General features: G+C 42.6%; 1 protein-coding gene across 4 annotated transcripts in view; it reads right to left on the bottom strand.

Annotated features, from left to right (window-relative positions):
- Nucleotides 1–7217, bottom strand: part of USP13 (ubiquitin specific peptidase 13) — a 107836-nt gene extending 100619 nt beyond the window's left edge. The window contains exon 1 of one of the 4 annotated variants that reach the window (XM_036926751.2): nucleotides 6908–7217. In XM_036926751.2, the coding sequence (XP_036782646.2) occupies nucleotides 6908–7075 (168 nt within the window). In that variant the 5' untranslated portion in view covers nucleotides 7076–7217. The other 3 variants (XM_036926750.2, XM_057500221.1, XM_057500226.1) reach the window with 3 other exon arrangements.
- Between the last annotated feature and the right edge of the window lie 10028 nt (nucleotides 7218–17245).

Genomic DNA, 17245 nt, shown 5'->3' with positions numbered 1-17245 from the left:
CACATTATTTATTCAGCTTTAAAAGGGAAGGAAATTCTGACATGCTACAACATGGATGAACCTTGAGGACCTTATGATAAATGAAATAAGCCAGTCACAAAAGAATAAATTCCTTATGATCTCACTTTATTGATCTCACTCTGTACCTAGAGCAAATTTATAGAGACAGAAAGTAGCCGTGGTGGTTGCCAAGGGCTGGGAGGACTGGGGAGTGGGAAGGTAGTGTTAATGGGTACAGAGGGTCAGTTCTGCAAGATATAAAGAGTCCCAGTGATGGAAAGTGGTTGCACAACCACATGAATGTCCTTAATACCAATGAACTGCATATCTAAAAGTGGTTAAGATAGGAAGTTTTATGTTGTGTATTTCACTCAATTTTATTAAAAGAGAGAGAGAGGGAGAGGGAGGCAGAATGGATGACACTGTACATCTCCCAGCACTAAATGAATGGCAGCACTTCTAACTGAGCTCCGGTTCACAGGAAGAACACCACAAGGGAGTGAAAAGAGAATTCCTGGTTACACGGCTGTCCAGATTCAATACGAGCTGAGAATGCAAACTTTCCCCAAAAGCCTCCCTGACAGGATCAGGCTCATCTCTCACATTCCAAAACTCAAAAATGATACAACTTTAAAGGTAACTAACTGCTGCCAAAAAAAGATGGCAAGTGGCTTGCTTCCTGATTATTTTTTTGGAAAACTAGGACTCTAGGATACATAGAGTTGATTGCACACATACATCAATTTCACTCCTTTCTAACCCAAGTACAGGAACAGTGAAGGGATTTTTTAAAAACATAAACCATAGCAACAGAATCTGGAAACTGGACTGCAGATGTTTAAGTGCTCAAAAGACTAAGATGAGCTGACAAAGCTGAAATCTAGGCCTGAAACAGGGAAAGCCAAGATCCAATCTGATTTCCACCTCGGAATTTCCAAGAGACTCCAGAATTGGCAGCTCCAGGTAACTCTGGAAGCTGCGGTGAAACAGGACCTAAATTAAGGAGGAAGCATTGAAAATATGTCTGGGTAGCAGCCAGAGCCCCAGAGCATCTGTCTAACAAGCGATCCCTCCTACACCAGCAGACCACTGGAGATTTATTCTCTAAAGCAGGTAAAAGGACTCAGGTCCACAGGATGGTGGGCTCAGTTAGGAATAAGAGAACCATCCAGAATACACGGGGACTTAGAGAGACATAAGCATCAGCCCAGACCTGGTCAGGAAAGTATAAAGTATTCTAGGTATTTCAAGCAGAAAAGGAACTAATACAGGGGATTAGAGGCTTAAAAAATCATGGGCAGAGCTGTGAGAGCCACAGAGAAATCACTTCATGTTCAAGAAATTAGGGTGCACATGCATCATAAGAAACTGCAAGATGACCCCAATCTCCCCATGACTGAGGTGGCTGTGGGCCCAGAAGGACCCTCAGAAGCTGCCAGGAAAATCTCACATCTGCCATGTGCCACAGCTGCATACCAACAGTGGCTTCTCCTTCTCTTTTGCCTTCTGAACCTCTCCCTGGCTGAATCAAAGTCAGAATCCTGCCATCTAAGGATTCTGGGAGGTGCAGTATCCAGATTCCCAGTCCCCACAACATGGAAGAATGGGAGAGGGCTTAGCAAAACAGGGATTGGGCTGGGGACCAAGAGACAATATCCAGCCAGTATCCAAAATCCAGATGCTGAGACCACCCTGTCCTCTTCTCCCACTCAGCTGAGTACTGGCAGATAGGCCTTCACTTTCCAGGTGAGAGTTGACCGAAATCTCCTAAACAACAGCCAAAGGAAAAACTCAGGTTAAGGTTCCCCAACGAAACAGCCCAGCCAGACTACCCCATAGCAAAGCTCATAGTCAATAGAAGAATTCTCACCTTTGAAAGAGCCAACAATTCCCAACCCAAGTAGCTGTAACTTTTTTCAAAAGAAGTCAAATTCTGTAAATCAGCTTCAAAAAGAATGTACATGCAACATATGACATCTATGGTTAAGCTAAGATTAACAACCAATTATTCAATCACAACAAATGTGAAAATGTGAATCCATAAAAGCCACAGTGTAGCTGTAGATGTCCCTGGAGTAACCAGTTGTATTTTTCTTGCCTAAACTCCAGAATTTTTGGTTTTCAAAGTATGCCTGGGAACCCTGTCCTGACCATAAACCCTTCAAGTGATCTTCAAGGTCAGAACTATTTTCATAACACGAACTTGTTTGCCTTTTTTACTCCCATTATCTCATGAGCAGACAGTGGCATCTTACAGCGTGCACATGACATCTGACGAGATCGTCACCCCAATAGCTAATGGAATGGAAGGCATTTTAAAGTTTTTTCAGTCTTAAATTCCAGTATGGTAAACAGCTATTGATAGAAAGCACACAAAAGCTCTTTGGAGACTTCAAAAATATTTAACAGCATAGAGGGACCAAAAAGCTTGAGAATCATTGCTATTAAAGAACATTTAGTTAGCTACTTTTGGAAGGGAAAAGTTTTTTGGAAGCTGCTTTCGCTATGTGAAACTAACTAGACTTAGTTTAAGTTTACATCTTGAAAGGAAAAAAAAACAGCAAGTTCCTAACTTTTGCTTTACTCTCTTCTATCTGTTTATCCATTAGGAGGAGGGTTTTTCCACATAGATCCTAAATTAAATCATTTTTTCCCCAACAGGTAAGCACCATGGTGACAAGTCTGCTGCCTGGAAGACAGCACGCCTAGCATGGTGGTCCTGAGCCCCTACCATGAGGCTTTCCTACAAGGGGATGATCTCAAAGCCCTTCCCAATGGATAACTAACCCAGCCACTACCATGAGGTCCCTGCCCACCAGAGTTCTCCAAAGGCTCCCAGGAGAATGGAGGACCAACAGTAACATCTCAACATCACCAAAAGATCACAGAGCTCCGGAGAATAGAAAGAACCTCCTTTTTACAGAATAGTGCTGAAGCTGGAAGAGAAGAAGGGTGCGAGGCACTGCTCATCCAGGTCTCACATCCTCATGTTGGATGTGTGCAGCTGCTTGCCAGAGCAGGTGTGATGTCCCAGCCTCTCTGCACCCAGGGTCTCTCCATTCTCAGCTGCTGCTAGTTGCAGGAGGCTTCGGGAGCCTGCTCAGCCTCTCCTACACAAACACCGACCTGGAAGAGTGAGCACGTTTCATCCCTGGAGCACCCCTGACCAACAGGTCGTAGAAGCCTATGGACAAATACTTTCTCTTCCGTGTCCCAGGTGGACAATGCTGAGGGGCATTAGTTCCGCCGAGTCGCTGGCCGGACTGAGCACCAGTGGCCCAGAGTGGTAGCCAGCTCCACAGCTCAGTCTTAGACTGGCTTTCCTTCCTTTGTCACTACTCCCCTGGATGTTCTTGCACTTCTGTGCCCTAGGATACCATCCAAAACAAACTGCATGTGCCGAAGCCCTTGTCTCGGTCTCAGCTGACCCCAGCTAAGATGAGGCATAATCTTATGATAAGCTCTCCACCCTCAGACAGGTGCGGAAGGGGCAGAATTAGCACGAGGGGCCAGCTCCTCTCTATACCTAATGCTTGATATAAGATTTTACACCTAGAAAATGTCTTAAAACTACCAGTTAAATGTGAAAAAAAAAGTGAAATGACAGCAAACTAAGGCAGATAGACAACAATTAGCTGCTGTGCTGTCAGACCCAGGTAATGCAGGCTTCAGAGGAAAGGATGAAGCCTGGAGCAGAAAGGGAAGTCTGAGAAAGAACTGTGAAAGATGATCAAGTCAGGAAGGAGGTCCTGGAAAAGGAAATGAGTCTCAGACTTTGCATACCCAAGACTGGCCTCCCTGGAGCTGCAACCTAGAACCTGAGGAGGGGTGGGACAAAGTACACTAGCAGGGACAAAGCATGTTCAGATGAAAGAAGGCTCAACAACCAAGCAGATCAGAGTAGCTGTCACATGGTGGTCCAGGAAGGTTTGCGAGCAAGTGTGAACCAAATTCTCTACTTATGCACACAAAAGTTTCTACATAGCCCCTGATAACCAACCACTTGAGCTTACAACCCATGATTGAATCTACTTATCTCTTTTTTCCTATAGGGATTGCTAATTGGCTGGGCACACTTTACACAGCAGCTTTTTTGTCCCTATTTTACAGATGGAGAAACTGAGATACAAGAAATCACACTGCTAAGTGACAGAGCTGGGATTCAAACATGCCCATCTAGCTCTCCCCTTCACATTTGTTCCCCACTATCAATGAAGCTACAACAGTCTACATGATAATCCCATATGATTCCATTCCCAATGTTTCCCACATATTTTATGGGAAGGATAAAAAAGAGATTAAAAAGGGATAAAAAAGATTTTTTTAAAAATGTAAGGATAGGTTTTCCAAACCTTTAACTACATGAAATTCATCCATTTCCCAGACATTTGCTGAGTTCTCAGTATACATAGCAGATGCTGGGCCAGCTGCTGGGGACACAAAGATGCAAAGTTCCCACTCTCGAGGAAGGTCACATTATAGACCTTGCAAGATCAATCAAATTATGGAGAAGTGAACCTACAGGCCAAGGTGGGAAGATGGGCCTGGGATGAACCCAAATTTGTAGGTGAAAAAAACAAATTCTCCCTCATCCCAGAAGAACTGTCACTAGCATCTGCTCTGCACTAAACCCTAGAAAGCAGGAAGAAAGGAAGAAGAGGGGCACTGAAATGAGTAATCATGCTGTTCCACTCAATACTCAGACCCACAAAGGTGAAGAATAGCAAAGGTGTTCATGCCATTTTTATCCATCTTTATCTATGACCATTTTCAGAAATATCTAAAGCAAGGATGATTATTTTTCCGTTCAGATGGTTTTGGTCTTTTCTCTACCACAGTCCTGTGGCACCTGTGGATTACCTCTGGTATGTTTGGCACCAATGCATTTTGCTTTTTATGGTTCTTATATCCATGCATGCGGGAGTTGGCACATAGTAGGTACCCAAGAATCCTAAGGATTCATGATCAAGTGGTAAGTACCATAGGGAAAGATCACGCATTGTCATGCATTGTGATCTAATATAATTTGTTATAAAACCTTCTTTCTCTTCCCCCACTGAAATCTAGACAATAAAATATATTGACTCATTGGCCTTATAAATAAGCCCAGTCTCCCCAAAGGAACTACTGTGACATGAATGAAATCATCATTTCACACTGGACAAGATGCTCCTAGAATAGTGTTTCGCACTACAATAAGCTCCCAATAACTGTTTGTGGAACTGAAATAATTAGCATTTTTTTCACACCTGCCATATACTACACAATTTGGTAGATTTCCAGTAACAAAGTTTGTAAGAATTTGAAGAGCAGCCCAGATCAAACATAGAAAAATTAGTTTTACCCACTTCACATGCTGTGCTATCTTATAAAGCACAGGCCTCTTTCTTCTTCTTGGAGTTCACAATCTGTCAACTGCATACGTTACTTAGGACCATCATCCCTCTACAACCTTAGGAGCCATTAGTAGAAATCTGCCCAATACTTGACACAAAATCTGAAAATGGCATTTTCAAATACTTTGTGGATAATAGGATTTAATGACACTGCTGACAGTCCTTTAAGGAGTGTGATCACAGTATGCTAAACATTAAATACAACCATTTCATTCCACTTACACAGACCTTTATGAAAGAAAAAATTAAGTAATGAACAAATAAGTGAGAGTCTCATCCCCCAAATTATTTGGAATTAGCATAAAAGAAAAACTAAATATAAAAGAGAGGATACCAATTACAGGACTCCAGTGTATCCCAAACAAAAATGCTTTCAAATCAGCCAAAATCAAACCAGAAGACAATAAAGGATACTTTAGAAAATCTGCCTCTCATTTGGGTTTTTTTTCCTCCAACAGTATTCTACATAATATGAATAAAATGTTAGACTATTGTTGTGAAACCTGCCTCAGTCCCTCCAATCCATACACCTCCCGTTTGCATTGAGATCTGCTGAGTGACACATGAGATCTAAAGTGGGTGGATAAAAATAACCTGCTCCTCAAAAAGACATGATAAACGCCTGACAGCTGAGTCACTTTGAAGCCCATTTTGACTCTTAAAAGGGACATTCACCCTCCTTTTCCTTCTCACACATACAACATACCACCTGGTGAAAAATACCGCCAACCACTCTGGGAGGAAGGCGGTGATCTGTCTTAATTTCCACCTCCAGTCTCGGAGGTCACGACTCACGACTGAACTTTTAATAATTTATACTGATGCATTTCAGTCCAAGTGACTCGTTTAGAGGGGGAAGCGGAAAGGCTTAAGCAAACCATAATAATACAGTAGACCCCCTATATCTGCTGCCCAAGTGGAGGCAGCCGAAGGTTTCTCCTGACATTCTCACGGAAAAGGGAGTGGGGAGGAATGTAAGTGGAGAAAGAAATGCTCATGGAGGAAATCAGAATTGTCCAGAAGTGGAAATCCCTGGGCAAAGCAAACGGTCGCGGAAAGAGAAGGGCTGTGTGTCCGGAGTGGGTGGTGAGGGCGGGGGGATCCTTCCGGTGCACCTACCCGCCCTCTGCTCTCGCCCCAGGGAGGACGCAAACCATCTGCACCGCGCAGTTACGATCAGGGAACTCTGATTCCATCTATCTTTCAAACGGTGGCGGGGCTGGGGGCGGGCAGCCGGGAACTGGGGCCCTGTCACCCTAGGAAGGCTGGCCGAGCAAACCCCGCGGCGACCCGGTCCGCGGCCGCAGCAGCCCTGGGGAAGGCGGCGCCGGGCAGCCAGCAGGAGCTCCCTAAGTGTTTGCCGAACTGCAGAGCCCCTGAACCAACTCCGCCGCCCGGAGGAGGAGGTCCCGGGCTGCCACTGCGCAGCGTCTGCCCCCCGCCTCACGTGCTTCCGAGTGCAGGCCGCTGGCACCGCGACCCTGCCCCGGGCGCCGCCGAGCCTCACTTACGGGGGAGTCGTACGAGAAGGCGCACTCGTTCTTGTAGACCCGGTCCCCGGACCTGGGCACGCGGATCGTGGGCATGTGGGGCACCAGCAGCTCGCCGATGTCTCCTGCAGCCATCTTCCGGCTGCCGCTGCCGCCCGGCATGCCGAACAGGGCGCCCCGGCGCTGCATGGCCGCGGCGCGCCCCCGAGCCGAGCCGAGCCGAGCCGGAGCGCTGGGGCGGCCCGCGGCGGCGGCGGGCTGCGCGGGCGACGAGAGCCGAGCCGGGGCGGGCGGCGAGAGCGGGCCGCGGGGCGGGAGCGGGCACCGGGGGCCCGGAGCTCGGGGGGGCCGGAGGGACGCTGCTATTTTTAATCCAATGGCGAATCGCCGGCCCGGCTGCAGCGTCAGGCGGGGCACCGGGGAGCGCCAGCCGCAGCGCGCCGGGAAGGGGGCGCTGGAGAGGGACCCTGCGCCCTGGCCGGGCTCGGCGGCGGGGGCGGAGGGCCAGCCCGGGGCGTGGGCGCGGGAGCCAGGAACGGCCGGCGGCCCGAGGGCACCGCCGGGGGGTTTCCTAGCCGAAATCGGAAGGTTGCGAAGGGGCAACTCCGTGTCAGCTAACACAAAGGGCAGGACGGGGGGTGAGCAGGATTGGGGGTTTTAAAAAACGCTGGCTTGAAAACAACTGAACAGGAGAGCGGGGGCTTCCCCCTGATTTGTTAGGGGTGGGACTGGATGTGCAAATCTGGAACCTAACGTGGGGCCCAAATCTAAATTTGCGCTTTGCACTTCGGTGTTAACCTCACTAAACCTCGTTCCTCACTTTTTAACATCGAAAGTACGTTAAAAGAGAATACAATAGGATCCAATGAGGGTAGAGCTCTATTTTTGCAATAATACAGATTTTTCTTACGTTTGAGAGGAAGGGTCAAGATTTCTTTCTGGGCAGGGTGGGAGTGGGGGAAGGTTTTATATTTTTCTCCCTTTTTGGAACGTCTTCTGTGTAAGTACAGGTCTCCGTGTCCAACATTCAGTAGCCTGATTTGAGAATCTCATGTGCAAACATATATTGCTGTCTTGAATGCCCACTTACTTCCTCGAAATAAATGAATGGGATTGGGTTAGGGCTGGGGGGCTGAAAAATTTGCGAACAGAGCGTGCCTCAAAGCATACTATAATATTCTCTAAATAGAAAAAATAGCTCTTAAAACACACATTCAATTTACATTGAGTTTCCCTAACTACACGTACCTTGTAAAGGTCAGGGTTGCCAGTGATTCCTGCCAGTTAATGAAACGCAAAAATAGCAAGAAATAGTGAATTTACGCTGCTGTCTGTAAGGCTCTCCCACATCAAATAGTCCTTAAATTTTTGTTTTCCCCCCATTATTTCTCTGTTACTCTGCCTGATGCAGCAGATTTCCAGTTCTGCTAGGGAGAAAGGAGAGGAACCTGGGATTTGATGTGAAGTAAGCAGACAAGCCCTCTCTTGCCCTGCTTTTCTCAAGCGAGGCTCAAGCACAACACACCTTCAGAGTCGCTCATGACTTCTGAGGCTCCTGATGGAAATGAACAAGGAGAGGAGTCACAAAGCAAAAAATTAAACACTATTTCCATCCCCATCACTGAGCAGATGGTCTCAAGGAGTTTTTGCTTTGTATTTATTCTCACCTTTATTCATTTATTCAGTCTCAGCTTATTACCTTCCAGGAGTATCTGTCCCTGGTTCAGTTTCCTGGATGAAGCTTCTTTACCGAATTACAGAGAAAAGCTTGATTCAAAATCGTTCAGAACTTACAGAGCAACACATTTTTAGATGAAATGCAATTTAAATTGGGATGCCCGTTTTTCACCCTTCCAACGGGTAGACTGGAGAGTTGTCCCGAAATTGGGAAGTAGGCCTCTGTGGGCTTTGCTGGCAGGAGCACCAGTGCAGCTCTTGGAAGGAAATGTAACGCTACAGACCGGAGTTCTATGAAATTGTATACGCCTATACTGTTTTCACCAGCAGTTCCTCATCTAGACATTTGTGTTACAGATACATTCACACTGTAAGGATACTTTGTTGGAGCACTGTTTATAGTAACAAAAGACTGACAACAGCCTTAAGATCCATCTGTAGGAAGTGTTTAAAATACAGTGTCATTGAAAAGAATGAAGTGCTCTGCTGTGTATGTGCTGTGAAACAATCTCCATATTACTAGATGAAAAAAGCGAAGTGCAAACCTGTGTGCAAAGGCAAAGACATGCATGGCTCTCTGGCACTTCCTATATACCACGGGCCTTTCAGTTTGTTAAACCTATGGTAAATATTTATATATACACACACATATATATAATATACCTCAAGAAGCTACATTATGTATGTAGTATATATAGATATATACATATGTATACAGATAGTTTATGTGTGTGTGTATATATATATGTGCCTAGAAGGATATACAAGAAAATAATGACATTCAGGCTCTGTGGAGAGAAACACAAAGCCTGAGATTTGAGAGGGACTTCTTACCACTCTTTACTTTTCTGCACTGTTTACATTTTTATTTTGTCCAAAGGATTGCTTTAAAAAATAATTAACACTCAATTGTACAAATACCCTAAGTTCAATAACCAGTTAATGCCTTTGTAGTATGTGTGCCTCACATAAAGGAAGAGAAACTTCACTGCATTTAACACATTGTCTTGATAGTGCCATTTTAGGAAAAATTTCTGGTTCAATTACTGGAGATTTTTTACTTAATTTTGCAAATTCTACCTGTGAATTTATAACTGGACTATTTAATATAGAGCCAGTTCCTACATGTGGATCTTGATCAAAGAGCAGGAATAAAGTGATGATGAGTAAACAATTTTAACTTCTAACCTAATTCAGTCTTACAGAAGAGTTTCAGAGGACTTAAGATTAAGAACTGACTTTTGTCACATCAAGGTGTTCAGGTTACTACATCATTCTATGCCCAAAGGCCACACCCCATGATATTCATGGTGCAGCCAGGACTCCCTACCAGATCTTTTTCTGTCAGACTTTGATCCTATTCTGGTGAACTCCACTCACTGTCCCCTGAGAATTAAAGTCTTCTAGCCTCAGTTGAAACTCTCCCATCTCACTTCTATATTCTCAATCCTCTCAAGGCTTTATGTCCTTCTCCTTTTCTGACTGCTCCAGGGATCAGTCTCTAAAAAAATCATAGCCCCCGTTTCCTGTACCCATCGTTGGAGTCTTATGCCATCTTCTGTACTGCTGTTCAATTAGTTTTGGTTGATAGAAAACAAACTTTTTAAAAGCAGTTCCACTTCTTAGTATCCTTGTACATTGTTAGACGCTTGGTGTTTATGGAATATTGTCAGTGCAGAAAGGTACTGCTCTGTTTATTTGAGGCACTCTGTAAGTACCTACCAAATGAACGAGTCTTATCTGTGACATCATAATAGATATGTTTTGCAGTCAGCTTTGTGCCTTTTAAATAAAATTCAGTGCTCCATAAATTCTGTTCCCAGAACTGATGGAGGTTACATTAAGACATGACATGAGTATTAGTTACTGTGACTAATGCTAAAAAGGGGAATTGAGGAAATCTACAGAGAAAAAATATTTTTTAATTATTTCAAATAACAGAATAGCTCTTGACCTGAGATGTCCTGTGCAGTGATTTGGTAAAGCCATTATGGTGATATCCTGTTGTGGAAGCATATCCATAAAACTGTCTATCCTGACCGACAGCCACTGCAAGAAGCACTGGTTATTTGATGTAAAATAATAGGTCACTTGTTGAGAAATTTAAACATTTTCTGTTTGAGGAAATTCTGTGTAACTGTCAAAAGTCATGTAGTATAAGAATATTCATTCGCACGGAAAAAAATGTTTGCTATAATTCAAACTTCAAGAGGTTATAAATGAGTTATTTATACACTATTTTGTTTAAATACATGCACATATATATGCATAGTCATAGTATAGAAAAAGATTAGATTGGAATAAGCCATATGTTAATGGTGGTTATGTCTGAGTAAAAGAATTTTGTTTTTTTTTCTTGTGCTCTTCTGTGTTATCTCAACTTTTTTGCACTGTTTCTTTTTTTGATAAGGGGAAATGTTAACATTTAACACTGTCACTGATTATATCACTTTTCTCTTCCACCTGATCTCTTTCTTACCTGCTATTACCCTTCACCAGCCAAATAGAACTAAGTAAGTTTCTACTGTTGGACTTACAGACAATCTGCCTAAATAGAAGGTAGGTTCATGTTGGAATGAGCAAACTCCTTAAAAAGCACTTAACGTCAAGATGAAGTAAGCTGTTACTAAGCTTAAGAGGAAATCTGAGACCCCTGTTCACCTTTTTGGGTTTCATGATGTGTAATACTCACCACAGTCCTTCCAGAAGCCTGACTCATAAGTTACTCACAGAGGGCGGTAAGAAATTGCCTTGATTCAGGCCAATCTGACACCATCCCTACCACCATTTCCATGCTCCTAAAGGAAGGCATGTCCTCCACTTAAGTGTAGAAAAGCCTGGGGTGAATAAACCAATCAACCAGGGGGCCACAGGCTGTTTTTCAGGTTTCCTAGTGAATGGGTAAAGCTAGTTACCTAAATTTGATACATACTGCTCCAAAATCCAAAGAAACTTACCAAACATTGTGCCTCATTCTTAGTGGTAGGGAGTTCAAGATTAAGAACTTGGCCTTCACTTTTCTAATTATTAAACATCCCACTAGAATTTCACTGGGATGGGAAACCCCTGTATTTCTCAGAATATATCTCCTACCCTCTGTGACAGGGCACCTGCTACTTCTTGCTCTCATGTCCTGTCTGCACATTGTATTCACTCTAAAAAAGGACTAGCATGATGTCCGATAGATGCTGATAGTCCAAATCAGGTGTCAGTAAGCTGCAGCCCATGGATCGAATCCAGCCTGCAGCCTGCATTCCTAAAGAAAGTTTTGTTGGAGCCCAGCCACACTCATGAATTTGCATATTGTCTACATCTGCTTTGGTGATCAACAGCAGAGTGGAGTAGTTCCAACAGAAACCGTACAAGCTAAAGCCCAAGGTATTTACCATCTGGCTCTTTTTAGAAAAAGGTTGCCAATCCTACAGGCTGTATATTAAGATCCAGAACCAGACAATTGACACGACTTTAGACTTATGCTACTTATCCTCCGGGTGATGGCAAACCTGTTTTTCTGAATAGAGAAAATGCTTTCACCAAATCAGTAGCTGCAAAGTGAAGGCCAGATGTTTAAAGTTGCTTCTGTAGGGAGATCATCTCTGGATCATCAACCAAATTGAAGTTATCACCTTGTTAACTACTGCAGTCCACCAGCAATCTCCGATCTAATGCAGGAAATGATAGGAAATAATGGGGAAAAGAATGAGAATATGACAGGAATCACCAATTCTGTGAATTTCTGGTCTTTGATACTGGCACATATTCCTCCAGTTGTACTTACACGCAGCTTTGTTTCCTAGCTACAGTTCTGTTAGTGAAAAGGAACACCAGCAGCAGCTTCCTGAACCCTCATTCTACACAATTATTTCCCCACGGGTATGGGAGCCACTGGGGAGGTCATATAGTTTGCTAAGGCAATACTCCCAAGAACTGAAGTACTATCAGCAGGATTAGCTGGGCATCCCACTGGGCCTGCCCTCAGGTGAACTAGGGCAGAAGCCCATACACTGTGTTCCCAATACACCTCCACTTTGGCAGATGGGAGTGGTGTTCCAACAGGCTATAGCTGCCATCTAAGCCAGTTTCTGATAGTCTCTAAGAAGTTTTGTTAGCTCTCATTCTCCAGAAAACAGGGAATGGCTGCTGGGAAGACCAGAAGAAGGTTCACAGTGTCCATATTTAGTGATAATGGAGCATCTCTCCTAAGGAACCCAGCCTCCTCTTCAACCATCAAGCTCTGGGGTGCCAACTAACTCCTGTCTGTAACTGTGACCATCTAGCATGGTGGCTTGATTCAGGTCTCTCTGGCTAAACCTGGAGTTGGGGAGCGTGGGACATGCTCTCTTAGTGGAATGTCCACTGCTCCTGTGAACCCTGGGATAAACTGTAGCCAGAGCTATCTGTGAAGTAGTCATTACCTGAGATCTGTTGATCATGTTTAGACTACTGTCTAATATAACCACGCCACTTGCTCCTGGCAGTGAATTACTACCACCTGGGACTGCCCTCAGCCCCACAGGAATCAGAAAGCCTGATGTGCAACTCCTGTCAGCAGCATTCAGAACCAGTTGGAACAATCAGTAAGTTGTCTGAAAAATTCTGAGCCCCATGGGAGACACAGTCAGCATTTCTGTGTCTTGAGCCTTCCTCTATGCAATGCCAAGGGATGTCTTCGCATGGGCCAGCATTTGGTCCAGGGTTATGCTGGGCAACCAAGTTCACATAAGGATCATGCCCGTGTTAATACATTCTATACAGAATGTCCCCTAAGTAAATCCATATCAATCAGTTTGGCCCGATCCTAGCTCATGTTTTGCCCTCCTTGGGCAAACAGCCTCAAAATCCATTCCCACATACATTTTACAGAATTTGCTGATTCCTGTAACTTCTTTAAGTATAACTTCTGAACTCTTTCTGCTCTACTTCTGCAGTTTACTCTGGAGACCTTTCTGAGTTGTCAATAAATATGATTATCAGTGCAAAACACTGAAGGGAAAAATGATAATTTGTTCCCAAAAAGGAGTATGGTTTCCTTAGAATAGAAAAGTGTGTGGGGAGAAGTTCAGAACAATTTCAGAATTTGGGATTCTCCAAGTCCCCTGTATCTCCCTAGATTTCTCTATTTCAATTATGGGGAGACTACTCTTTTCTCTTCCATGCCATAACTTGGACTTAAAAGCAAAACAGCGTTTTCAGCTGCAGGATTTGATTTTCGGGGATCTCATCTTACGGCTGCAAGTAGGAGTAGTTTTCTCATAGTCACAAAATACTTCGAAATTCTTCCTATTCCTTGATGACTTTAAAGATTTGAGCTTGTCATCCCTTGTATCATTATCTAATGTCTTTTAAATCAGGGCCCTGACACTTCCCACTCTCTGGGGTCTATGGCAGCCACCTTTCCCCAGAGCTCTAAGACTCTGGGCATACAGTCCTAGGCAACACAAGTGCTCACTTGTTTGAACTATTTCTGAGTTCAGTGGGCTGAGTACTGAGTCCTATGGGCTGTTATTTTCTATCTTGAAATCTGAACCTGCTTTCTATCCAATTTTACACTGAAAATCAATTTCAAACACTTCCTCCCCCGTATCCCTCAGGATCTGCTGCTTGAAACACATTCTCTGGGACTGAAAAGGTAGAGTTCTTCTGTTCTAAGCAATAGAAACTAGCTCTAAATAACATGAGTAAGAAGGAGTGTCCTGGAAGAGTAATAGGTGACTGCCAATACAGAACAATAGGCTGAACTATCAGAAACCAAAGGTCCAAGGTCACAGTAGCAGCCACTCACAGACTTTCTTTCCAGATTGTACCACCAGTTAATGCAACAATAATCTCATTCGATCCATCTTGTGTCTCTACTAAGGATCCAGATTTCTGGGAGAGTCTGTTTGGTTGAGGCTCCAAATGTGTCCATGCCTGTAATTGGAAAGGTGCCATTATGCACAGAAAGGATACCAATCAGCCAAATAAATAAATAAATAAATACTATAATTTGCAGAAATGTCCCAAGGATGTGAAATGTTAGCGGGGTTCCTGGAACATGCTAACTATTCTTATTTTTTTATCATTACCCACAAATTTGACCCCTTTCTTCCTCTCTACGGGAGTGACTCAGGTTCTCTGGGACTGCTTTCCTCCATACCTATGCTTAACCAAATCTAGTCAATATTCCCTGATCACTTCATGAACATCCATGCTTTCATATTTTTTTCATGATGAACCCCATTTGGAATATTCTTCCTCATTCATTCAACATTTCTAAATCTTACTTGCCCCACATTTTTCAAAAAGTCTATCACATACACTTATTATCTATATGGCTCATTTTTTAATATATTTTTAGTCTTTTATTTAAGCACTTTGTCTCCCCAACTAGACTGACTGCAAGTTACTTGAGGGTAGAGATCATTGTAATTTATCTTTGTATCCCCAGGTCTAAGCCTTGTTTCTACATAGAGAAGTTGCTCCAAAAAAGCTTTCTTTAAAGAATGTTTATTACTGTGAAAAGATTGTTGATTTATTTCCAATACCCATGTCACTATCTCCCTTAGAAAAAAACATTGGCTAATGTGCCTAGGTGGAAAACTAGATGTTCCAACTTTGTATCTCAGTACATTTACTACATTTTAGACATTCAGATGTAAGCAGAAGGTGTTAATGCCTTTCTGTTGCTTGCATCATGATGTAATGCCTGGAGCTGTAGCAGCCATCTTGGAACATGAAGTGATACTAAAGATGGAATCCAGGTGTGATAGAGCATAAAGACACAAAGGTATTGGGTCCCTGATGATTTCTTAGAGCCACATACTAGTTATCCATGGGCTGCTTACTTCTGAATGGTCTTACATAAAATAAAAATAAATTTCTATCAATCTTCTGAATACATGGATGTTTATTGCCCTCGTCTAGCGCGGATTAACACATAGTCTACAGGCACACACCTGATCATCTACATTTGCTCTCTTACAACACTAAACTCTGTTTTCTACCTTTATCTCGTATCTACCTACCACTTCAGCATTTTATTAAAAATAATAATAATAGAGAAATGTGGTATCCACATATAAATCAGGTTTAAAAATCAAATGAATATTCATATTTGAACTGACTGTGTATAGTTCATAATGCATTAACAAAACCGAAAGCTTCTGTGATGACTGCCCTTGCACTGTTCACCATGTAACTTATTCACTATGTAAGAATTTGTTCTCCATGTAAGAATTTGTTCGTTATGCATCAGAAGATTGGAGACTGACGAAAATTGGGCTTGGGGTGGATTAATGATTGTGCATTGAGTATTGACCCCCCTATACAGAGATTTGTTGTGGTTAACAACTATTTGATCAATAAATATGAGAGATGCCCTCACAATATATATATATATATATATATATATATATATATATATATATATATATATATAAACACACTTCCAATTGTAAAATAAATAAGTAACCGGGATGTAATGTATAGCATAAGGAATATAGTCAAAATATTGTAACAACTTGGTATGGTGATACCTGGTACCTAGAAATATCATGTATATAAATGTTGAGTCGCTGTGTTGTACACCTGAAACTAATGTAATGCAATGCTGTTGTCAACTACCCTTCAATAAAAAATAAATTAATTAATTAATTAATTTAAAAAAATAAATAAATAAATAAATTTCTATCATGTTTAAGTCACCATTTTTGAAAGAGATAGTCAGTGAGAGATACTCTTTAACAAGTAGCCAAATACAGTTTCTAAATAATACAATTACTGTGAAAAAATACAGGTCAACTTCTAAAAATTCTGATCATTTATTACTTAATATTAAGTAATGACACTTACTACTTTATTTTTAACATTCTTATATGAAAATCTTTTAAAAGCTTTTGTGATCTCATGGCTTATGTAGTAGGCTGAATAATGCACTAAAAGATACTCATGCTCTAATCCCTGGAACCTGTGAATATAATCTTACACTGTAAAAAAGTCTGCTTGTCATATGTGATTAAATTAAGGATACTGAGATGGGGAGATTATCCTAAGTGGGCCCTAAATGTAATCACAAATGTCCATATGAGAAAGAGAGACAGAATGAGATTTGACACACCAAAAAAGAAACGACAATGTGACTATAACAGCAGAGATTGTGGCCCCAAGGCAAGGAAGGCGGGCAGCTACCAGAAACCGGAAGATGCAAAAATGGATTCTCTCTTGGAGCCTCCTAAGGGAGCACAGCCCTGGTAACACCCTGATTTCAGCTCAATGATACTGATTTCAGGCTTGGCTTCTAGAACTGTTAAAGAATAAATTTCTGTCATTGTAAGCCACCGAGGCTGTGGAAATTTGTTACAGCAGCCTTAAGAAATTCATACAATTTGAATTACTTTTCTACTTCTCTTCTAACAAGGAGCTCTCTTCTACAAACCTCCTGTTAACTTCTTAACTCCTATCTCCCAATATCTCATGCCTGACACATCATAGATTGCGCCAAATATATTTGACAAATGTGTGAGTCCATGCGTTTTCCCTTTGCCTACCTAAGATGCAATATTCCAAAAACAGTATGCACATGATTGATCAGCAACTGCATGACACAGGTAATAACTAACACCCTGGGGGAATGCACAAAATAAATTTGAAGGACAGGCTGGTTTGGCAGAATCAAGAATCCAGGCAGTTTATCACTGAAAAGTC

This window comes from Manis pentadactyla, chromosome 1 (genome assembly GCF_030020395.1).
Source record: "Manis pentadactyla isolate mManPen7 chromosome 1, mManPen7.hap1, whole genome shotgun sequence".
NCBI lineage: Eukaryota > Metazoa > Chordata > Mammalia > Pholidota > Manidae > Manis > Manis pentadactyla.
The sequence above is the reverse complement of the archived record's forward strand: the minus strand, read 5'-3'. Positions and strand labels throughout refer to the sequence as shown.